Source organism: Schistocerca gregaria, chromosome 6, assembly GCF_023897955.1.
Source record: "Schistocerca gregaria isolate iqSchGreg1 chromosome 6, iqSchGreg1.2, whole genome shotgun sequence".
Classification (NCBI taxonomy): domain Eukaryota; kingdom Metazoa; phylum Arthropoda; class Insecta; order Orthoptera; family Acrididae; genus Schistocerca; species Schistocerca gregaria.
This window is the reverse complement of record NC_064925.1, coordinates 520711186-520736663: the sequence shown is the minus strand read 5'-3', so window position 1 is coordinate 520736663 and position 25478 is coordinate 520711186. Positions and strand designations below refer to the sequence as shown.

At 41.4% G+C, this 25478-nt stretch overlaps 1 protein-coding gene across 7 annotated transcripts in view; it reads left to right on the top strand.

The window, feature by feature from the left end:
- LOC126278000 (uncharacterized) overlaps nucleotides 1-25478 on the top strand; it is a 269064-nt gene that overhangs the window by 139370 nt on the left and 104216 nt on the right. For all 7 annotated transcript variants that reach the window (XM_049977688.1, XM_049977683.1, XM_049977689.1 and 4 more), the window contains 2 exons: nucleotides 4602-4707; nucleotides 11150-11275. In XM_049977688.1, coding sequence (XP_049833645.1) covers nucleotides 4602-4707; nucleotides 11150-11275 — 232 coding nt within the window. The remainder of the gene's footprint in view (nucleotides 1-4601; nucleotides 4708-11149; nucleotides 11276-25478) is intronic.

Sequence of the window (25478 nt, the reverse complement as noted above, 5' to 3'; positions counted from 1 at the left end):
GCCAGTGTCCACAAATGGGTTGACCATGTTACAGCCGTGATCTCCCATGCTGCTGAATTGTCGATCCCACGGTCCTCAGGTCATCCCAAGAGTCATCCTGTCCCTTGGTCCAAAGAATGGGAAGCAATCAGGAGGACTTCCGGGAAACGCAGCCAACTACCTGTCACGGCATTGCTGCATCAGGGATGTCTCCTCATGGTGCCGAGAGACATTGCCCAGACACTGGACATGCATTTGGCGGAATCTACCGCCACTATTAACTATGATCCAGATTTCTGCCTCTACCACACTGCCATCGATAGGGGTCACTTGGACTTCCGGTCTCCAAATTCTGAACCCTACAACTGCCCCTTCACAATGTGGGAACTGGATTCGGTGCTGTCTGTGGCTCATGATACTGTGCCCGGTCATGATCAAATCTGGTACAATATGCTGCAGCACTTGTTGCTGCCATCCAAGGAAGTTCTCCTGAATTGTTTTAATATGATATGGTTATCCGGCACGTTCCCTGATTAGTGGAGGGGGGGCGATTTTGATTCCCCTCCTCAAACTGGGGAAGGACCATACGTATCCCAGTAGTTATCGGAGTATTGCTTTGATGAGCTGTGTCAGAAAGACGTTGGAATGCATGGTCAACGGTCGCCTGGTTTGGGTGCTCGACACCAGGCAGCTTCTTAGCCACTCTCAGTGTGGCTTTCGGAGATGTCGTTCAACTATAGACAACATGACCTTGCTTGAGGCGGCCATCCAGCAGGCCTTCCTACGTAACGAGCATTGTCTAGTTGTATTCTTTTACATTAATAAGGCGTATGACACTACTTGGCGCTGCCTTATCCTCAATCAACTCCATCAGTGGGGCTTTCATGGCCATATCCCCATCTTCATTCGGTCCTTTCTTTCCCACCGCCTCTTTCGATATCGGGTTGCTAATGTGCTATCTGATTTGTATGTACAGGAGAATGGTGCTTCTCAGGGAAGCGTTTTAAGTGTCACCCTCTTTGCCGTCGCCATTAACAGTATCACGTCCACTATCCGGAGTTCTGCCCAGTGCTCCTTGTTTGTGGACGATTTTGCTGTTTCCTGTTCTTCCTCCAGTCTTGTCACTGCTAGTCGGCAGTTGCAGCTTACGATAAAGCAATTAGAGGCATGGACTGCAAAAACGGGGTTTACCTTTTCTGCAGACAAATGTGTGTGTGTTCATTTTAATCGTTCTCGAAGTCTTTTTACCTCCCCTGAATTGCGTCTGAGGGACACCATTCTTCCTTTTAGCAACACTGTGAGGCTCCTGGGCCTCACATTTGATTCCAAGTTGTCTTGGTTGCCGCACCTTAAAGACCTCAAGGTGCGGGCCCTGAAGGCACTGATTATTTTGAAGTGTCTGAGCCATTGGTCATGGGGAGCAGATCGGGCGCATCTGCTGCAGTTTTATAGGGCTTTCGTCCAGTCGCGTCTTGACTATGGACGCATCATGTATGGGTCAGCAAGGCCTTCGTATCTGAAGATTCTTGATGCAGTACTCCATGAGGGTATCAGGCTGGCCACTGGTGCCTTCTATACCAGTCCCATCCCAGCCTGTGTGCTGAGAGGGGGGAACTGCCGCTCGCCATCCGGTGGAAACTCCTCATGGTGTGACGGGTGTGTCAATTCCTTGCGTGTCCTACTTCCCCTGTGTACCCTACTGTTGTCCGATCACCTATGAATGTCTCTTTTTCCAGTCGTCCCAGGGCAATGAGACCATTTGGGATTCTTGCCAAGCATTTGCTTGAGTCCCTTGGTGTGGAGCGTGTGGCACCCCAACTCCAGGGTTTTATCCGCCTGCCTCTCTGGTTGCTCCGGAGGCCCAGCGTCCTTTTAGACTTGTCAGAGTACTGGAGGAGCTGCACTCCTGCATTTGTTTTTACATCCTTATTTTACGATATTTTAAACCAGCATCCAGACCATGTATGAGTATTTACGGATGGCTCTAAACAGGGGGACTCTGTTGGTTGTGCTGTTGTTTTCCCTGATCGAGTTGTCAAGTTACGGCTTCCTGTGGCATTTACCATCTTTGATGTCAAATTGTTTTCGATCTTGCGGGCATTGGAGCAGATGAGATGTGCTCTCAGTTTTAAGTTTCTCATCTGTTCTGACTCCCTGAGAGCCCTTCAGACCATGCAACACTTGTACCCAGCAGATACGGTCATCCAGAACATCCATGATGCCCTACTCCACCTGCAATGGCAGGGGAAGGAGGTTTCTTTCTGCTGGGTGCCAGGGCACGTGGGTATTAGGAGAAACGATCTGGCGGATGTGGCAGCCAAAGATGCATGTTCCCTCCCTCACTTTATTGAATGTGCCGTCTCCCTCCATACTGTTACCTCCCTTATGCGTTTTCATGTTATTTGTCAATGGGAGGAGGAGTGGCTGGCAGTCCTGAAAATAAACTGCGTCTGGTCAAGGCCACCACGTGGCCATGGCTTACATGCTACCAGTCATGCAGGCAGGATGAAGTTCTCCTCACTTGCCTCCGCATCGGGCACAGTCCCTTAACGCACGATTTTCTACTCCGGCAGGAGGACCCCCCAATCTGCAGTGCTTGTGGCATCCCGATTACTATCCGCCACATTTTACTTGACTGTCTTTTATTCTCTGACCAGAGGGCGGTGGTTTCCTTGCCACCAGATTTGCCCTCTATTTTGCAAGACGACGCAATGTCTGTGGTTAAGGTCTTATGGTTTTGTGTCCTGTCAGTTTGCTGCCTTGGATTTTAGGGAGAGGATTTTAATGTATTGCTGGGTGACTCTCTCACCCAGGTTTTAGGTAAGAGGTCCGCCAGTCACAATTACCTACATGTTTCACTTCAATTTCTGTTCTCTTTTCCTTGTGTTTACTTTCCTTTTGTAGTGTGTTTCTTCTCCTCTTGTTTTGCCTCTGTATGTGAGGATTTGGAACTGCGTCAGGTCTGTGTCTTTTAGCCGTTCTCCTTGTTCGCTGTCCGTCTTCGTCCATTCAACGCATGTGTTCCTGTTTCTATGCGTTTGCGCGCTGATGACCATGCTGTTTAGCGTCTAAAAACCTCAAACCACACACACACACACACACACACACACACACACACACACGCACACACACACACACACACACACACACACACACACAATAGTAGTGCACCCAAGTTTCATCTATGGTCACACACAAGTGCAAAAAATCTTGTTCGTTTCTCCTAAAATGGGCCAAACATTGTTCCGATATGTCCATTCTCATACATTTTTGATCCAGCCTCAAGAGTTGCGGCACACATCTTGCAGATAATTTTTTCGTTTCCAATTCTTCAGTTAAAATGTGATATACCCTTTCAGATGACATCTGGCAAGCGTGAGCAATTTCATGCACTTGCAATTTGTGAATCTCCATGACCATTTTGTGCATTTTTGCAAATGACCATTTTGTGCATTTTTGCAATGATTTCTGGAGTAGTGACACATCTTGACTGACCACTGCATGGGTCATCATCTAAGCTCTCCTGACCAAATTTAAATTCATTTGTCCTGTTGAATATGAAGTAGCAGTGGAAATCCGCATGAATATCCTTTGCTTACATACATTTCTTTACGAAGTGCTTAATCACTGCTCGAATCTCGATTTCCCCCCCATCTTTGAAAATCACTACGTGGGAACAACAACAGTGCCATGTCACCCTCACAGCTGTCCAATGAATATCATGTGTTAATATCCATTTTATTCAGCATTTATGATGTGGCCAAGCTGACCCTCCTTAGTTTATGTGAAGACTTTCTGACTGAAATTTTATTGGTGTCAAATAGAATGTAACAGTTAGTGCATATCCTTCTTTGGCTGTGAACATGAATTGTAATTTCCACAATAAAGTAACATTATAAAGATGACAAGTATTAGAAACTTGACATTGTAAAGTATTGTGATGGTATACTGAAGAAAAGTGTTTTTGATAAATGGATAAAACAAAGCATAATTTTTTATATTGATGTACAATATTTTTGTTTTATGGTGATTAACATAACTGAAGAAACAATGCCACATAACTGACTTTTCTGATTTCTGGAATTACGTTCATTGGGTGTAGTTGACCCAGCACAGCTGATGTTACTGCTTAGAAGAGATATTCTTGAATAAAAGCAAGGAAAGAGAGATGTAAATTCCATGTAACTGGAGTGTCGGTTATTTTGTGAAGCTGTTAAAAGACAATACTGTCATCTATAGGGAGACTGCAACACAAAAAAAAACTAAAGAAATAGAGAAAGATCAATGGAGGATTGATGATTGGTGCAGTGGCTGATGTTGTCAATCATTCTCTGTAACAAATACCCACTTTCATACTCTTACAGTGAGCGGCAATACCTTTCATGGTGAAAAGATAATATTTTGAAACACTGTCTGCTTCCATCAAATGAAGCCTTGAATCAGAAACTGCTTTCCAGCATGAAGTAGTACAGAGTTAAAAATGTGCAGTGTCTGCATGAACTTTTGAATTTACACACCAAACCAACAGTCATTTACATGGTGTTGTTTCTTCAGTGACGATAAGTACCTTGTGCACTTTGATAATAATATTATGTGTTATATAGTGTAAAATGTGTTCACAGAGGCAACTACCAAGTCGATGTGCCCTCTCTAGAGCTATTTTGAAACTTCTGAGATTTAATGAGAGACCAGAACACAGAGATGACATCCGTAGCAGACTTGTTGAAAGTAAGCACATAATGATTTTTGTGCTTTCTACATTATAGTAAAAGATGTTGCAATAATGAAAATATGTAACATTTAGAATCATATTATTGGTTTCTGCCATAAACTATTTTATGTGCTTAACTTAGCTAGTCAGCTCTATTGTAATCTGTAGCTGTGTCCACAAAATTATATTGAAATTACATGCTCCAGTATTAAAAAGCCTTAAAAATTATTCATACAAGTTGTTTTTGTACTAAAATTGCTTAATAGATTCTCACTTGATGAACTTTGTTGTTTTGTATTGTATTAATAAGTACTTAATCACTCTGTGAATCTGATCTGATGACCATTTTGTTACTTTTAACACACAAACTGATAACAGTTCTGGGCTTCTGGTGCAAGCAAAAGTATTTTATGTTTGTTTCATTATGTTTTCAGCAATTATAGAAATTTTATGAGCAGCATTATATACTAAATAATTCCTACAATTTAATACATCATTTTCTGAACAATAATCACTATTATGTAAATGATTTTTAGGCTAGGACCACCTATTACAAATTTTGCTGACCTACCCTCCCAGGAGGAAAAGTCAGTATTCAGGGATATGACAGGAATGCTCATTTGAAGCAAATAACTTTATAGGGATATGTCCTCAATTGGTAATGTGCAGAGGCACTCAGACAAGCAAGACATGTTTTCCAAAGAGTGCACAAATGCATTAAAGTTGACACTTGGATATTTAAACATTTATCATGAACTGTACAACAGCTGTAATGTGACGCATATAGTAATGCTTACAGATGAAAGAGTTACAAGTATCTATTTTTCAGTTGATGCTTTGTAAAATGCTTGTTTTAATGTTTACTAACTGTTGTATATGTGTAAACCTGACAGTGTATTGAATAATACAGAAAATAAATAACGGTATTCATTAAATGTGTTCTGTCTCAGAAACCATTCAGGATAGGGCACATGTACAAAAGAAGTTTTCTTCTTCAAATGATTGTTCCTGTCAAATTCTTGAATATTGACTATTCGTTCAGGGACATCCTTATCAGTATCATTGACTTATCAACAGTATTAAAAATACTCATTGCTGTGATGTGGCATATGACATGGCGTGGCTGTAACATAAACGAACAGTAATGAACAGCTGTATAAGGAATCCATGTAGCAGAGATGTTGAAAATGTCATATGACAAGCTATGAGCATGGAAACCTGAAAATTATGAAAATGGCATTTGTTGTGAAAAGACATATTTACTACTAAGACTTAATTTTTAACATGAAGAATTACTGAATAATTTCAAACAACTGTGGAATCTGGTAGAAGAAATCATTAAAATGAAATGGGGGAAGGAGGGAGGAATAACAGGGTTCAGGTGAGGGGAAGAGAAGAGTGCTACCTGGTGGGGTGAGTGGGGACTAAAGGCAGCAGGACAAAACTTCAGAAAAGAGAGGGTCAGAGGGTAAAAGATTAGTGGGAGCCCTGGCAGGGAGTGGTGCACATTGATGGTGAGAAGACATGAATTGGGAGGAGATGGTAGGACAGAGGGGTGGAGGTAGGAGTCCAGAATAATTTTGGGAGTGAAGAATGTGTTGTAAGGGTAACTCCCACCTGACTGTTCAGAAAAGCTGGTGGTGGAGAGGACGATCCGGTTGGCTTGGGTCCTGAAGCAACCCTTAAAATCAAGAATGTTATGTTCAGCTGCATGTTGTCACAGTGGGGTCCATGTAGCTCTTGCCCACAGTTTGGTGGCGGCCATTCATCCTTGTGGACAGCTGGTTGATAGTCACACCAATATAAAAAGCTATGCAATATTTGCAGCAGAGTTGGTATGTGGTGATTTCCCTGTGGTGAGGTTCAGGGTTGGGAGTGGGATAGGGATGGCCTAAGATGTTGTAAAGATTGGGTGGGTGACGGATTATTACTTTAGGAGGGGTGGTAAGGATTTTGGGTAGGATGCCCCTCATTTCAGGGCAAATGATAGATAGTCAAAGCGCTGAGGAAGGATGTTGTTTAATTGTTCTAGTCCAGTGTGATACTGGGCGATAAAGGGGGTGCTCCTTTGTAGCTGGTTCTTCGGATGTTGAGATGGAAAGAGAATTGGCAGTGTGTGGGGATTTGGCATGGGAAATCTGTTTGTGGACTAGGTCTGGAGGTAGTGCCTGTCTGTGAAGGTGTTCGTGAGACCTTCAGCATTCTGGGCAAAGGAGTTCTCGTCACTGTAGATATGCTATTCTTGGGTGGCCAGGTTGTATTGGAAGGATTTTTTGATGCGGAATTGTTGGTAGCTGTCTAATGCAGGTACTCCTGGTGTTTAGTGGGTTGAATGTGGAGAGAAGTATGGATGGTGCCTTCAGAGAGTAGGAGGTCGATGTCCAGGAGAGTTGACGTCGGGTTGAGGAATGAATGAGGATAGGTTGCCTTTCCTGAGTCCAGACGATGAAGATATCATCAGTGAATCTGAACCATACCAGTGGAACACCCACTGGCATTACACGAAGCTGACATAACATGCTTGATTCCAGTGGCTGTTTCACAGCCCAGACCATCTCTATCCTCCCCTCCACTACCATCTTTTATGAGCTGCACAGATGAAAGTTATCCTTACAACACATTCTCTACTCCTGAAATTATCCCAGCCACAGCCTACAATAACCTAAAATCCCCACACCCTCCACCCAACAGTTTTCATCCCAGTTGTCATTTCACATCCTCCTAAATCATGTCCCCTCACCCTCATTGTGCACTGCTCTCTGCCAGTTGCCCACCAGTCTTTTCCCCCTCTGCTGTTTTCCTTTTCCATTTCCCATCTCCCCTCCCCTCTCCACCACAGCTGCACCAGGCAGACGCGTCCTGCCACCTCTTAGCCCCTGTTCACTCTGCCAGACAGTGCTCTTCTCCCCCCCCCCCCCCCCCCCTTCCTTCCCCCACATCCATACCCAGCTATCCCTTCCCCATTCCCGATTGCTGCTTTAATTCAATGCAACAGTTGCAATCTGGCTAGAGTGCCTGGAGGTAGTGGTCATGTGTGTGTTTTCCTTTCTTTTCTGAAGTAGTTCAGTGTGTTACAGTATCTTCCGTTGAGCCTCTCTGCAACTCTTTACAGTGAGCAGCAGTATATCTGTTTCATAATTGTTGAAGTTAAGCAGGAAGATGGAATAGTCAGCTAATCTGAAAGATCTACAGTATGTTAAGTGGCTTCAAGAATGCATGGTTTTGTTTCAGTTTTAAATAAAAGCATGTTCAAAATGAAAGAAAAAAAAAATGCTTGTGACACAAGCGGAGCACCTTCATATGAAAGTGCACAAATGGGACTAGCTGGATTAATGTGTACCTGTCCACACGTTTAAAAGGCACCTGAATCTCTATCTGTTAGAGGATAAAAAAATCTCTTCATTATTAGAAATTTCAAGAAATAGAGTACCACAGATAGAGCAAGATCAATTACACAGGACGCTGAGGGAAAAATGGAGGAGGATGAAAGGAAAAAAAAGAAAAAAAAACAAACAAACATGATCCACAGGAACTTTCTATGTACATAAAATAAAAGCCTTAAAAATACAACTTTGTATTGAGAAGATAGTCCCAAATGACATTATGTAAGATGCCATCAACATCATTAGATGTATAAATGGATATTATTCAAGACACAGACAACAGCATGAGATTCACAATAAAATTCAAGATACCAGTGTAGAACCCATTGTTTCTCTAATGAGCATCATACTAATGTTCTTCCTTGCAATTGTCACATGGATGTCAGAATGACAGATACTGAAGTAACTGACCATGAGATAAAAAGAAAGGTCAATTAAAATCACTCATTATAGGAAACGGACTGGACTGATGGAAATATTTAAAATCCTTCACAGACTATGCAGATGAACTTACTCCTCTTGTAACATCAATCTGCCCTAGGTCACAGTAGAAGCAGTGTTTCTAGAGATTGGAAAAATGTGCAGAGCATTCCCAGTTTCAATAAGAGTTGTTGAACAGATGCCCACAACCATAGGCATATATTGCTGATATCGTTCTATTGTATAATTTCTGAAAATGTTTTATACTCATGTATTATGATCTGAGAGAAGACTTCAAATCTCAGCTGTAGAAATCAACATTGATTCCACAAATGACAGTTGTGTTAAACTCAGCTTGCTGTTCATCTATGAGGCCCAGAACACAGTTGATGTTGGCTCGTGGGTTGATTTAGTAATCGTTTGCTTCAGGAAGGCATTCACTACAGTTCTACACTGTTGTGTAATAAATGAGATGCAAGCGTACAGGATACCATATCACTTTTGTGATTGGACTGAGAAGTTTGTGGAAGATAGAACTGAACATGTCATTCTTAACAGAGAGAAATCTTCAGATTTAAAAGTAACTTAGGGAGTACTCCCCCCTCCCCAAGGGAATTTGTTTGTAAATGATCGCTCAACAATTTGTTAATGGAAGGAAGTGGTGGGGACTAAAAATTGTAGAGGGAGACCAAAACTTAAGTACAGTATGCAAATTGAAATGGATGTCATTTGCAATAATTATGCAGAGATGAAAAGGCCTGCACATGATGAACTAATATGGAGAGCTGCATCGAACGAGTCTTCAAACTGAAGACCACAACAAGAACACACATATGGAGTGATTTAAAGGGGAATGACCAAATAAATCTAGTCATAGATAGGGAAGACAGATGTCAGACTGAAATCCACTGGAAGAATCCACAGGAAGGATGTGGCGTACAAAACCCACATTGGACTGATATTTGAATATTGCTCTTGAGTCTAGGACCCTTTCCAGATATGTTGTATGGAGGAAACACTAAAGTTACAAAGAAGATCAGTGTGTTTTGGTGTAGGTTCATTTAGTAAATGCATCACACAGATGTTCATTCGGCTCTTGTGGCAGATGCTGCAAGAGGAGAGGTGTGCATCAAGGTGTTAATATTCCAAAGGCACATATTCCTAGAAGTGTTAAAACAATACATTGCTTATTTCTAACTATATCTCAAGAAAAGACAATGAGTATAAAATAAGAATGATTAAAGCCCACTCAGAGGCTTAACAGTAATCGTTCTTTTCAGTCATGGTTAACGACTGGAGCAGGAAATGGTGGGAATGACACTGGTATACAAAGCTCCCTCTGCCCAACACCAGAGGTGTCTTGCAAAATAAAGATATAGATGTTGCATTTTTAGTGTTTGAAAAAGCACATCAAAGAGAATAATACATGAAGCTTTATGTGACATACTTCTGTGAGTGTTTCAGCAAGGTAACTGTTAAAGTGAGGCCTGTTTATGAAGCACACTAAGGTGTTACAACAAATTTGTAATTGCAGGGTGAGAGAGAGAGAGAGAGAGAGAGAGAGAGAGAGAGAGAGAGAGAGAGAGAGAGAGAGAGATAAGGGGGGGGGGGGTTATTCTAGTGATTCGTAAATGTAAAAAAAAAATTAAAAAAAAATGTATGTGTGAATACACCCTACTACAGGGTAAAAAATATAATGAGATGTTATAAATTTACTGATTGTTTGAAATATGAACAGTTGGCTTCACCTACAAGATTAGGGCCTTCAAACCCTGTATTATGAAACAATGTGTGTATAGTGCTTGCAGTGACTTGATAGTGAGGTATGAGTGAACAGTGTGGCATTACATTATTTAATAAGTTATTTGTGAAAGAAGTACTGTATACCAGTAGTAAATTTAATGATTGTCTCTAACTAGAAGTCTGTAAATGTATGTGTGTGGAATTAGCTTATTTTAAATTGGTCTAAACTTGTAAATATTATGACATGTCCTATATCCTTGTAAAAAGGGATCTGCAGATGAATACTACTGCTACTACTACTACTACTACTACTACTCTACTACTACTCTCTTGCATTTGACCTGACTTCTTCAGTGAGTAAGCAGTACAATTTGAATGGTACTTGAACAATGTAATAATAATAATAATAATAATAATAATAATAATAATAATAATAATATTTATAGGAATGGCAATATGGAATTTAAGAAATGTCATCAACATTAAGCAGTTTTCTTATTACACTCTTATCAAATGTCAGTAGTCACACCAAACAGAAAAATATAACATCAATGCAGAGGGAATCAGTATGGAGAAGATATTCACTAGTCAGGAAGAATGAGAAATAATTGGATAAGTATAACAGTTTACTGTCAAGAAGACTCAGTAATAAGTAGTTATAACAGTACTGTTACTTTTGAATGTAGCTGTGAATTATTCCTGGTGTTGCTTTAATATCTTCTTACAATTTATGTCTTGCTTGTACTTTTTTTTCCGTACTTCAGTGATAAATTATTTTTAGAAGTTTGTGAGTGCTGTGTTTCTGGTTGATCTCCAATTTTTCCTAAGTTGGAAATTGATAAGTTAGGGTTGCTGAAAGTGATACTGTTTGTAGCTGAAATCTAATCTTGTTGTAACTGTCAATTATTTTCAGATTTGATGAAGAACAAAAACTCTTATCACCGCATGTGCTACTTGAGACTGTGTGATATTGCATTGGAGATCTTCTCAGCAGCTTATTTCAAAACTTGGTTCTTCAGCCATGTCATTTCCCTGTCAGGTAATTTAAGTTGTTCTGAATATGTTTACTAGTAAGAATATCATCATACATTATTTAATTCACAAATAAATGATAAATGAGGTGTAACAATCTGTAAATAGCCATACAGTTTTCCTAATTAGAAAAATTACAACACTGTGAGTACTATAAACTTTCCACATAGTTGGAAAAAAAATCAAACAGTGGAATATCCAGGATGGAATAGTAATAATATGAGATAGAACAAAGTTCTGCTCATCACATAGAGGAAATGCTGAGCAACAGACAGGCACATTAAAAAAAGACTTTTAGATTGATTAAATTCTCTTGAGCATCCAGCTGCATCAAGTGCTATATCCCTTATTGCATGGCTTTATTTTAGGAAAGCAATTTCAGTGAAAAAAAATATTGGGCGGGAGGGGGGGGGGGGGGGGGGGGGGGGGGGGGGATGTCTGACATACAGTATACTATGTAACATGCTGAACATAGAAATTTTGATTTAGTCAGCATTTTAGGTTTGTTGTCATACAGTAATGTAAAAACATTAAACTCAGTTTAGCTTAATGCAGCCACATTGTATGTGTTGCCAGATGGCAACATCATGTACATGCAAGTGGTTTCCTTAACATTATACATAAATTTATGGTTTGTCGCCAAATGGCAACAACATGCAATAGAGGTTAAAGTATATGAGCTTTCGTCTTAAGTGCTCTCAACCATTGTGAAGCTATTGGACCTAGTGCTTTACATGTATGAACACACACACACACACACACACACACACACACACACACACAGTCTTTCACACGCACACATAGTCTTTGTCATCTCCAAGTGCTTAGGCAATGAAACTGAAATATGCAGTAGTAACTTATGTCTATAAAATAAGAGACAAGCAAAGCCCTCTGATTACCAACCTTTCTCTCTCCTACTACTCTTTTCAAAAGTGTTTGGAAAAGTGGCCTATGATAATACAGTCTTATTTAACATAGCAGAGTTTGTTAATCGAGTCTAAATTTGGATTTCATTAGAGTTCTCCACACAGGAAACATTACAAGACTCACAAATTATGTGCTTGCAGAGGTAAACAAGCAAAATTATCCTGCTGGTATTACTGTGACCTTGCCAAAGTTCTCGATGATGTGGATCACAAAAGTCAACTTTGCAAACTAAAGTGTTACGGCAGTAATGGCATTCCTGTTGAATGGATGGAATCTTACTTCCATAACAGAAAGCAGAGGGTCTCATTAACAGATTGTATCTCAGGCATGAAAATAACCTCCGAATGGGTGAATGTAACTTGTGGAGTACCCTAAGCATTGGTAGTTGTTTCTAACCAACATAAATTACCTTCCGATGACTATAAAGGAGAGAAACTGCAACATTTGCTGATGAGACAAACATGCTAATCAAGAGTCTAAACAGAACCCTAGCAGACACAGCGAAAATGCTAGATGAACAGGCCTACAAATTGTTCACCCCTGACAGTTTACGTCTGGATCTCAGAAAGACTCATATTATGCATTTTCATACTAGCAATTAAGACCTCCTAGCATGAGAAATGGTCTTGAATGGTCATAAAATGAATGAAATGCGCAGATAAAATTCCTTTGGGTTCAGTGGTGCAGCGTAAAACGGAGCCAACACATAGATAAACTAAATAAATTCTCATTGTGATGATGTAGAGACGAGGTTGTTGGCTTATTTTGCATGTCTTAGGGAGCTACCAGGAAGTTATAATTGATGTGCAGCTCCTCACCGAGATGTAGTGTGAACTTTTATTATTGTATGGTGGTGAAACCTGGTAGATAAGCTAATGCTTTAATACGGAACCAATTAGCCCTAGAAAACAAATTAGTTTCAGTTGTGGCCACCAGGTGCAAATCTGGCACTGTACATGGTTTGTATGATGGTACCATACCCACGCTGTCATTTGACAAGCCATAAAGTGAGTGAAAAGTATGGCTCTCGAGAGGAGAGACCGTGCATTGTCAGTGAATCTGTTTTATGTGAATGGCAGCAATTACAGTACTGCATTGGGAGAGTATCACAGACTGAAAGGTCTGAGGAAAGGTCCAATGTCATTAAATGGTTTAAAGAAATTGACAATGAAATTCAGGAGAATGAGTGAGCTTGGTGCTACACTTGGAAGAGGAAGGCATCATGTCCCAGTGGACATTATTGAGGAGGTTGCTGTTTGCTGTAACTGACCATGCAATGGATGTCCCTGGTAGTGCTAGTGCTCATACAGTGTTGCAAGAATTGCCCATCCCATGGTCAACAGCATGGAATGTTTTGCAATCTATTTTACTCTGGCACCCATACAAGAGTCAGACAGTGTAGCAACTGAAACCTCATGATCTGAAGCAACATTCTGAATCTGCTTTTTGGTTTCTGGCATGGGTTGAAGTTGATGGCATGTGGTCAGGCAGTATTCTGTGGAGTGACAAGTAACGTTCTATGGTACCGGGTGCATTATATGCACAGAATATGAGGTACTGTTATAACATTGCACTTGACATAAGTGACTGGGTGGTGTGGATTCACAAGTAGCTTTATTCTCAGTCCATTCGTCTTTGAAGAGATTACACCCAGTGGGCTGTAAGGTAACTGTGGTATCAGTACATTATCAAGACTTTCTCGAACAGCATGTGATTCCTGACTTAGAATAGTGCAGCTGTGTGTAAACCACTGTTTAGATGTTGCCTGTGCAGTGAAAGATGTGCTTCATGCAACCTTCCCGAAATGTGTTATCTCCAGAGGTTTTCCAGATAAGCCTGCAAGATCACCTGATTTAAATCCTTATGACTTTTGGCTCTAGGTGTATCTAAAAGAACACATTTCTCAGGGAAAAGTTCACACATTGCTCAGATTCCACTGGAACTTTTATAAGTAACTGTTCAACATATTGTTTTACAGATGCAGCATCTTGTCGAGGTCTCAGTTGTCATATTTCACAAATAGTGTAAGTGGTGGTTAATAATAAAATCAACATTATATCTTTCTCGCACATTTCACCTTTTCTGCTTGTGTGCCATTCCTATTCCATTACACATCAAAACATTTACATTCCTGGAAATTGAAATAAGAACACCGTGAATTCATTGTCCCAGGAAGGGGAAACTTTATTGACACATTCCTGGGGTCAGATACATCACATGATCACACTGACAGAACCACAGGCACATAGACACAGGCAACAGAGCATGCACAATGTCGGCACTAGTACAGTGTATATCCACCTTTCGCAGCAATGCAGGCTGCTATTCTCCCATGGAGACGATCGTAGAGATGCTGGATGTAGTCCTGTGGAACGGCTTGCCATGCCATTTACACCTGGCGCCTCAGTTGGACCAGCGTTCGTGCTGGACGTGCAGACCGCGTGAGACGACGCTTCATCCAGTCCCAAACTTGCTCAATGGGGGACAGATCCGGAGATCTTGCTGGCCAGGGTAGTTGACTTACACCTTCTAGAGCACGTTGGGTGGCACGGGATACATGCGGACATGCATTGTCCTGTTGGAACAGCAAGTTCCCTTGCCGGTCTAGGAATGGTAGAACGATGGGTTTGATGACGGTTTGGATGTACCGTGCACTATTCAGTGTCCCCTCGACAGTCACCAGAGGTGTACGGCCAGTGTAGGAGATCGCTCCCCACACCATGATGCCAAGTGTAGGCCCTGTGTGCCTCGGTCGTATGCAGTCCTGATTGTGGCGCTCACCTGCACGGCGCCAAACACGCATACGACCATCATTGACACCAAGGCAGAAGCGACTCTCATCGCTGAAGACGACACGTCTCCATTCGTCCCTCCATTCACGCCTGTCGCGACACCACTGGAGGCGGGCTGCACGAAGTTGGGGCGTGAGCGGAAGATGGCCTAACGGTGTGCGGGACCGTAGCCCAGCTTCATGGAGACGGTTGCGAATGGTCCTCGCCGATACCCCAGGAGCAACAGTGTCCCTAATTTGCTGGGAAGTGGCGGTGCGGTCCCCTACGGCACTGCGTAGGATCCTACGGTCTTGGCGTGCATCCGTGCGTCGCTGCGGTCCGGTCCCAGGTCGATGGGCACGTGCACCTTCCGCCGACCACTGGCGACAACATCGATGTACTGTGGAGACCTCACACCCCACGTGTTGAGCAATTCGGTGGTACGTCCACCCGGCCTCCCGCATGCCCACTATACGCCCTCGCTCAAAGTCCGTCAACTGCACATACGGTTCACGTCCACGCTGTCGTGGCATGCTACCAGTGTTAAAGACTGCGATGGAGCTCCGTATACCACAGCAAATTGGCTGACACTGACGGCGGCAGTGCACAAATGCTGCGCAGCTAGCGCCATTCGACGGCCAACACCGCGGTTCCTGGTGTGTCCACTGTGCCATGCGTGTGATCAGTGCTTGTACAGCCCTCTCGCAGTGTCCGGAGCAAGTATGGTGGTTCTGACACACCGGTGTCAATGTGTTCTTTTTTCCATTTCCAGGAGTGTAAATACATCTCTCTTGCATTCATAGTGCCAGATTTACATCTTGGGGCCAAAATTGGAACTAATACATTAACATATCAGAATAACTGCAAAGTTTTGCTGCCGTAAGGTAATTACAATCCACACTGGACCTCTGTGAGCAGCTGCACTTTAATTGTAGCAACCTGGTATCTTATGGGGCACTAGGGCTTATGTAAATAAAGTTTTTTTTCACCAGAAGAAAGCAGTGAGAATATTGCATAAAGTAGATAACTATACATCCTGCAGAACCATTTTACGGAACTTAGGATATTTCCACTCACTTCCTAGTCATTTATTCCTTAATGGTTTTTGTTGCTGAGAATAAAAATTAATTGTAACTTAACTGTAATGTACATAATCATAATACAAGACACAAAAATAATTTTCACATAGACTTTGCCTTGTCCAGGGTTAAGAATGGAGTTATGTACTCTGGTTGTAAAATACGAGATCTCTTCAAAGATCTCCAGAACTCAGTCCACAAAATGTTTTTACACTTATATTTTATTTATTGTGCAAGGTCTCCTTCAAAATACTCTCCTCCACAATTGATACACTGCTCCCAACGCCATTTCCACTTCCTGAAGCAGTCTCGGTGCGCCTTTTGTTGGTTGGTGCAAACCACAATCTGTGAATTTTCTTTTATCTAGTCTGTTTTGCATATATTCGTCCTTTAAATAGGGTTTTCAACTAAAAAAAAGAAAGTCTGTAGGGGCCATATCTGGCAAGTATGGAGCAGCACAGTGATTTTATTTCTTGTGCAATATTCATACACCAAAAGGGATGAACATGGGGACGCATTATCAGGATGCAAGAGCCATGAATTGTTTCACCATATTACTCACAGGTGTCACATGTCCCGATAGTACCATCGATTACGAGTTTGTCCCTGTTACATGAATTCATGGTGGGCAAGTCGTCCCCCCCCCCCCCCCCCCCCCCCCCACTTCCCCTCCCCTCTCCCCCTTGGAGGACCCTTCTTGACCTATTGTGAAGATTGAACCTTGGTCTCAACATCATTACGATAGCTCCATGTCTCACCACCAGTTATGATTCTCTTTAGGGACATTTCATTTGCATGACTCAAAGGACCTTCACAGATTGCTAGGTGAAGGTCTTTCTGGGCTTGACTTGTGAACCATGGGATGAACTAGGCAGCAACACAATGCATTCCAAGAAGATGTGTTAGGATTGCATGACGTGGTCCAATTGAAATGTTACATTCTTTTGCAATCTCTCGTACAGTCAGTCTACAATTGGTGCACACAGTTTCATTGACATTCTTGACATGAGTGTCGTCCTGAACGAGGTTCATCTTTAACATCTGTCCAGCCATTGTTAAACCATGTGAACCATTCGTAACACTGAGAACGGCTGAAGCACTCAATACCGCAGGCTTCCTGCATCATTTGGTGTGTGTCTGTAAAGATTTTCTTGAGTTTCAAGCAAAATTTAGTGCAGACATGATGCTCCTCTAACTGTTCCATTTCAAAATTCAAAAACTGTATGACATGACATTATACTCAACACAGCACTGAACAAAAAGTAACATACATACAGCAATCTGGCAGTTACACATTAAACAGGTGTGTGCAGGGATGCAATGTCCCATAATTGTTTGAACAGACCTCATATAAACGAACTCCCATCTAACTTAAAGCAAGAAATTAGGAATCCATACAAATCTAAAATGAAAATTTAAAACCTACCTCATTAGCCACTCTTTTCACAAATTATTAAAATATTCAAGAGTTTAAAAGTTCAATAATGGGCTACATAGAAAGTAGCAATGTTTGTAATAAAGCTCTATGAAAAGTAATAATGTACTGTAAATATAACTTTATTTATGGGTGGAAAAGGTATTTACTTCGAAAAATACCATTTTATTCCAGTGACATAATAGCAGAGGAACAGCAACTAAGCAAAAAAATTGAGGAGGCAGCATCTCGTTTCAGAATAGCAGCTTTCTTACTGATTTACTCAAATACCTTTAGTGGGCATTAGCAAGAATAACATTATGCAATATAGTGTTAGTTTATTGTTTTACAGTACACATGTTAACTCTCTGTGATTTGTTCATCCTATGTTAATGTATACAGTGTTTAGTGAAAAACTCAGGATTCCAGCTGGGTGGCAGTGTTAAAATACAGCAGCAGTTTGCTCATCATCTTCACTATCCGACTGGAAACCTGAGTGCGTGCACCAACAACATACGCTGGGTGAGCCTACATTATGCGTTAATGTCAATTAGTTACACATCACTGGAAGTTCTTCCTCTTGATGGGATATACGGAACAAAATGAGTGAATGAAAGTAAAATGAAGATATATTCCTCATTAATGATGATTAGAAATCACTTTGCTGATGACATACAAAATGCTGTTGTTAAAAGTGCATTGAAATGAAGATGAATGTGAGCTGTCTCAGTACTGCTTGAATTGTGCAACTCTCAGCTTATGGTACTCTTCACGGAACATTTAGTATCTGCCTTGCTATTCACTGTGAAGAGAATGATCCTATATATAGCTGATAAAATTACAGTATACTCTCAGCTCATGAGTTAGTATTCTGATAATTATGCCTCAGTATTGTATCTTCATTGCTGTTGAAAAACTTTGTGAATGAATCTCACCCTTCAGTATTCACCGTACTTTCTCTCCTAGCATATAATATCAGCTTAGCCTAGTCACGATAAGATTTACCTACGTACATTAGTTATGCATTTGTAAATAAGCTGCAAGTCACTGTAGTTAAAGTTGTGATGATTGGCATATAAAAAATATGAAATACATTGCTTTACAGATAAAAAAAGATTTCAGAAGTTCTGAACACTGTAAATGTGATTATTGATGTTAACCCTTCGATTGTCTGTATTTGCTGTTTGGTGAGAAAAGTGTCTCACCAAATATGCATTCACCTGAAATGTCTCTTGCTGCCCACAACACAAGATAGGGAAAAATCAGGATTTTAACAACTTGAATACTTGGAGGAAACATTCACCACTTCTGCAGATTTTCTTAAATTACTTCTTTAAAAAATTATGCTGTCAGGTTCTTTTTATTACAATTACATATCAGCAACTATAATTAAAAATTGCAAGTTACATAACAGAGAAAAAACTCTTTGTAACTGAGGTTCATAAATTCACAATTTACACATGATTGATGTGGAAAAGTTATGACACCCTTGTGCAGCTTACTGTTTGGGAATAACACCTTAAGCACCATATGAGACATCCGGATGCTTGGTATCAGCCATAAGCATTGTCCAGTCATAGGAGTAACATCATAGATCAGACCTCCAACAGTGTCTCCAAGCTAACTCCTCTTGATTGCAAGAACAGATTTGGTTTTTTATTTTTTTAAAGTCATCAGTCTACTGACTGGTTCGATGCGACCCGCCACGAATTCCTTTCCTGTGCTAACCTCTTCATCTCAGAGTAGCACTAGCAACCTATGTCCTCAATTATTTGCTTGGCATATTCCAATCTCTGTCTTCCTCTACAGTTTTTGCCCTCTACAGCTCCCTCTAGTACCATGGAAGTCATTCCCTCATGTCTTAGCAGATGTCCTATCATCCTGTCCCTTATCCTTATCAGTGTTTTCCATGTATTCCTCCGATTCTGCGTAGAACCTCCTCATTCCTTACCTTATCAGTCCACCTAATTTTCAACATTCGTCTATAGCACCACATCTCAAATGCTTCGATTCTCTTCTGTTCCGGTTTTCCCACAGTCCATGTTTCACTACCTTACAATGCTGTACTCCAGACGTACATCCTCAGAAATTTCTTCCTCAAATTAAGGCCGGTATTTGATATTAGTAGACTTCTTTGCCATGCTTTTTTGCCATAGCGAGTCTGCTTTTGATGTCCTCCTTGCTCCGTCCGTCATTGGTTATTTTACTGTCTAGGTAGCAGAATTCCTTAACTTCATTGACTTCGTGACCATCAATCCTGATGTTAAGTTTCTCGCTGTTCTCATTTCTACTACTTCTCATTACCTTCGTCTTTCTCCGATTTACTTTCAAACCATACTGTGTACTCATTAGACTGTTCATTCCGTTCAGCAGATCATTTAATTCTTCTTCACTTTCACTCAGGATAGCAATGTCATCAGCAAATCGTATCATTGATATCCTTTCACCTTGTATTTTAATTCCACTCCTGAACCTTTCTTTTATTTCCATCATTGCTTCCTCGATGTACAGATTGAAGAGTAGGGGCGAAAGGCTACAGCCTTGTCTTACACCCTTCTTAATACGAGCACTTCGTTCTTGATCGTCCACTCTTATTATTCCCTCTTGGTTGTTGTACATATTGTATATGACCCGTCTCTCCCTATAGCTGACCCCTACTTTTTTCAGAATCTTGAACAGCTTGCACCATTTTATATTGTCGAACGCTTTTTCCAGGTCGACAAATCCTATGAACGTGTCTTGATTTTTCTTTAGCCTTGCTTCCATTATTAGCCGTAACGTCAGAATTGCCTCTCTCGTGCCTTTACTTTTCTAAAGCCAAAGCCAAACTGATCGTCACCTAGCACATTCTCAATTTTCGTTTCCATTCTTCTGTATATTATTCTTGTAAGCAGCTTCGATGCATGAGCTGTTAAGCTGATTGTGCGATAATTCTCGCACTTGTCAGCTCTTGCCGTCTTCGGAATTGTGTGGATGATGCTTTTCCGAAAGTCAGATGGTATGTCACCAGACTCATATATTCTACACACCAAGGTGAATAGTCGTTTTGTTGCCACTTCCCCTAATGATTTTAGAAATTCTGATGGAATGTTATCTATCCCTTCTGCTTTATTTGACCGTAAGTCCTCCAAAGCTCTTTTAAATTCCGATTCTAATACTGAATCCCCTATCTCTTCTAAATTGACTCCTGTTTCTTCTTCTATCACATCAGACAAATCTTCACCCTCATAGAGGCTTTCAATGTATTCTTTCCACCTATCTGCTCTCTCCTCCGCATTTAACAGTGGAATTCCCGTTGCACTCTTAATGTTACCACCGTTGCTTTTAATGTCACCAAAGGTTGTTTTGACTTTCCTATATGATGAGTCTGTCCTTCCGACAATCATATCTTTTGCGATGTCTTCACATTTTCCCTGCAGCCATTTCGTCTTAGCTTCCCTGCACTTCCTATTTATTTCATTCCTCAGCGACTTGTATTTCTGTATTCCTGATTTTCCGGGAACATGTTTTTACTTCCTCCTTTCATCAATCAACTGAAGTATTTCCTCTGTTACCCATGGTTTCTTCGCAGCTATCTTCTTTGTACCTATGTTTTCCTTCCCAACTTCTGTAATGGCCCTTTTTAGAGACGTCCATTCCTCTTCAACTGTGTTGCTACTGCACTATTCCTTATTGCTGTATCTATAGTGTTAGAGAACTTCAAACGTATCTCATCATTCCTTAAAACTTCTGTATCCCACTTCTTAGCATATTGATTCTTCCTGACTAATGTCTTGAACTTCAGCCTACTCTTCATCACTACTATATTGTGATCTGAGTCTATATCTGCTCCTGGGTGCACCTTACAATCCAGTATCTGATTTCGGAATCTCTGTCTGACCATGATGTAATCTAATTGAAGTCTTCCCGTATCTCCCGGCCTTTTCCAAGTATACCTCCTCCTCTTGTGATTCTTGAACAGGGTATTCGCTATTACTAGCTGAAACTTGTTACAGAACTCAATTAGTCTTTCTCCTCTTTCATTCCTTGTCCCAAGCCCATATTCTCCTGTAACCTTTTCTTCTACTCCTTCCCCTACAATTGCATTCCAGTCGGCTATGACTATTAGATTTTCACCCCCTTTACATACTGCATTACCCTTTCAATATCCTCATACACTTTCTCTATCTGTTCATCTTCAGCTTGCGACGTCGGCATGTATACCTGAACTATCATTGTCGGTGTTGGTCTGCTGTCGATTCTGATTAGAACAACCCAGTCACTGAACTGTTCACAGTAACGGACCCTCTGCCCTACCTTCCTATTCATAACAAATCCTACACCTGTTATACCATTTTCTGCTGCTGTTGATATTACCCGATACTCATCTGACCAGAAATCCTTGTCTTCCTTCCACTTCACTTCACTGACCCCTACTATATCTAGATTGAGCCTTTGCATTTCCCTTTTCAGATTTTCTAGTTTCCCTACCACGTTCAAGCTTCTGACATTCCTCGCCCAGACTCGTAGAACATCATCCTTTCGTTGATTATTCAATCTTTTTCTCATGGTAACCTCCCCCTTGGCAGTCCCCTCACGGAGATCCGATTGGGGGAATATTCCGGAATCTTTTGCCAATGGAGAGATCATCATGACACTTCTTCAACTACAGGCCACATGTCCTGTGGATACACGTTACGTGTCTTTAATGAAGTGGTTTCCATTGCCTCCTGTATCCTCATGTCGTTGATCATTGCTGATTCTTCCGCCTTTAGGGGCAATTTCCCACCCCTAGGACAAGAGAGTGCCCTGAACCTCTATCCGCTCCTCCGCCCTCTTTGACAAGGCCATTGGCAAAATGAGGCTGACTTCTTATGCCGGAAGTCTTTGGCCGCCAATGCTGATTATTTATCAAAATTTAGGCAGTGGCGGGGATCGAACCCGGGACAAAAGACGTTTTGATTATGAATCAAAGACGCTACCCCTAGACCACGGGTACTTCCCAGAGTACCTGGTATTATTTAGGTAGTATCCATTTTGAACTTCTTTGTGGACATATTAACTTACGGTTGTTAAGATCTAAAAATGATACAGCTATCTCCCAAGTGTAGTGAAAGATCACAAGAAAGAAGTAATCAGTTTATGAATACACAGTGTAGTGAAAGTTCACAAGAAAGAAGTAATCAATTGATGAAGAACTTTCTGCAGTGAATAGGTTACTTTTGCAGATTACATTCCTGAACATAGCAGACTTTACAGAAGTGTGCTAAAGCCTTGGTCTCAAGGTTCAATCTTCACAATGGGTTGGGAAAGGTTCTCAAAAACCATAAAAAAACTTGCCAGGTCAGGTGAAATGTAAAGTCAGGCTGATAGTTTTCTTTGACTTTGAAGGATTAGTTCACTATGAATTCGTGCCACAGGGACAAACCGTTAATCAATGGTACTATCAGCACATGTGACTACTACAAGAAATTTGGTGAAACAATTCATGGCTCTTGCATCATGATAGTGTATCTGCAAGTTCATCCCTCCTGGTACATGACTATAGCACAATAAACAAAATCACTGTGCAGCTCCAGATTCCATACTCACCTGATATTGCTCCTAAAGACTTTTTTTTTAATTTCCAAAGTTGAAAACCCCATTGAAAGGACAAAAATATGCAGCGACAGACAAGACAAAGGAAAATTCACAGATGGTGCTTCGACTGAACTAACAAAAGTCATACCAAGACTGCTTCAGGGAGTGCAAATGGAATGGCGTTAGGAGCAGTGTATCAATTGTGGAGGAGAGTATTTTGAAGGAGATCATGCACAGTAAGTAAAATGTAAGTGTAGAAAAAATTTGTGGACAAAGCTCTGGAATTTTTTGAACAGATCTCGTATTTTACCTCCAGGGAACACACCTCCCTTCTGAACCCTGGACAAGGAGGCAAAGCCTACATGAAAATTGTTTTTGTGTCTTGTATAATGATTAAGTACATCACAGGTGAGATGAAACTAATTTTTATTCTCAGCAACAGAAACCATTAAGGGATAAACGTACTAGGAATTGAGTGGAAATATCCTTAGTTCTTTAAAAAGGCTTCTGCAAGATAAACAGTTATCTACTTTATGCAATATTCTCACTGCTTTCTTCTGGCGAAGAAACGTTTTGTTTACACAAGCTGCAGTGTCACAGAAGATACTAGGTTGCTACAATTAGAGTGCAGCTACTCTCAGAGGTCCAGTGTGGACTGCAATTATCTTATGACAACAAAACTTTACAGTTATTCTAATGTGTTAATGTATTAGTTCCAATTTTGGCCCCAAGATGCAAATCTGGCACTGTGATTGCAAGAGAGATGCATATTAATGTTTTGATGTGTCATGGATTGGGAATGGGACACTAGCAGTAAAGATCAAACATGTGAGAAAGATATAATGTTGATTTTATTATTAACCACCACTTACACTATTTGTGCAATACGACAGCTGATGCCTTGGCAAGATGCTGCATCTGTAAAACAATGTGATGAACAGTTACTTGCAGAAGTTCCAGTGGAATCTGAGCAATGTGTTCCTATATGCAGCCCTTCAGATCAGGTAGAGACTGAGTGTGTCCCTGAGAAATGAGTTGTCTTAGATATACCCAGAGCCAAAAGTCATATGGATTCAAATCAGTTGATCTTGCAGGCTATGCATCTGTAAAACCTATGGAGATGCCGTCACTGCAGATACATCATCTCCTATGGCAGCTGTCAAATTGCAAGTACTTTTGATGATTGGTGGATTTAATGTGGATGAAGGTGGGGATGGAGCCATCAGAGAGGAGGAGGTCAGCTTCCAGGAAGGTGGCACACTGGGTTGAGGAGGACCTGGGTGGGAGAGAAGGTGTTGATATGTTGTGAAGGTAAGAGGATAAGGTGCCTTGGGCCTGAGTCCAGATAAAGAAGATATCATCAATGAACCTGAACCACTCTAGGGATTTGGGAGACTGGGAAGATTTCCTCTATACTTCCCACAAACAGGTTGGCATAGGTCGGTGCCTCCCCTTCCTAGAAGTAGTCATGTGTTAGGACATAATAAGGTGTATGACAAAAGAGGTTGTGGGTTTGGGGCCTGGAAGACATTGGGAGAGATAGCATTCAGCAACAGCAAGACCATGGGCATGAGGGATTTTGGTGTATAGTGAATCGGCAGGTCATCTGTGAAAGCAACCATGCCATGTACCAGTTCTGCTGCAATCATTGTTCGGCTTTTTATACTGACATTACTACCAACCAGCTGTCCACTAGTATGAAAAGCCACCTCTGACTGTGGCCAAGAGTGAAGCAGACCACCCTGTGGCACAACATGCAGCAGAATGTAACACTCTTGATTTCAATGGTTACTTCACAACCTGATCCAACTGGATCCTCCCCTCCACTACCATCTGTTCTGAACAGAGCAGATGGTAGTTATACTTACAACTCATTCGTCACTTTCAAAATGATTCCAGCTCAACCTACAGTTGATTAATGCCCCCAAATCCCCCACCCAACAGTTTTTTCCGCCCTGGGTGTCCAGTTACCTTCTCCCAGTTTGTGTCCCCTCACCTTCAATGTGCACACAGCTCTCTGCTAGTGCATCCACCCATCTTTTCCCCTTCTCTGCTCCTCTCCTCTCTGCTCCACTCCCTGTTTTCCCCTCACTCCCTCCCCCACAGCCCCCAAAATTGATGCTACATGTGGCAACAACCCTGTCCTGCCACCTGTACCTCCTTCATGCTCCACCAAATGCTGCTGATTCCTCTTCCCACCACCTGTACGCTGCTGTCACTCAGTCCTCACTAACCCACTCCAGATTGTTGCTCCTGTTCAGTGCATTTATGTTGTGATTTAGGTGGAGATAGTGGTGATGGGTGTGTGAGGTGTGCTTGTTTGTATGAATGTGTATGCATTCCCCCCTCTGAGGAATTCTTTGCTGAAAAGTTTATAAGTAACAGTCTTTTCATCACCCCTGTCTGCAACCCGACATGTCATCATGACAGTGAGTAGCAATCTATCCTTTGCATAATATT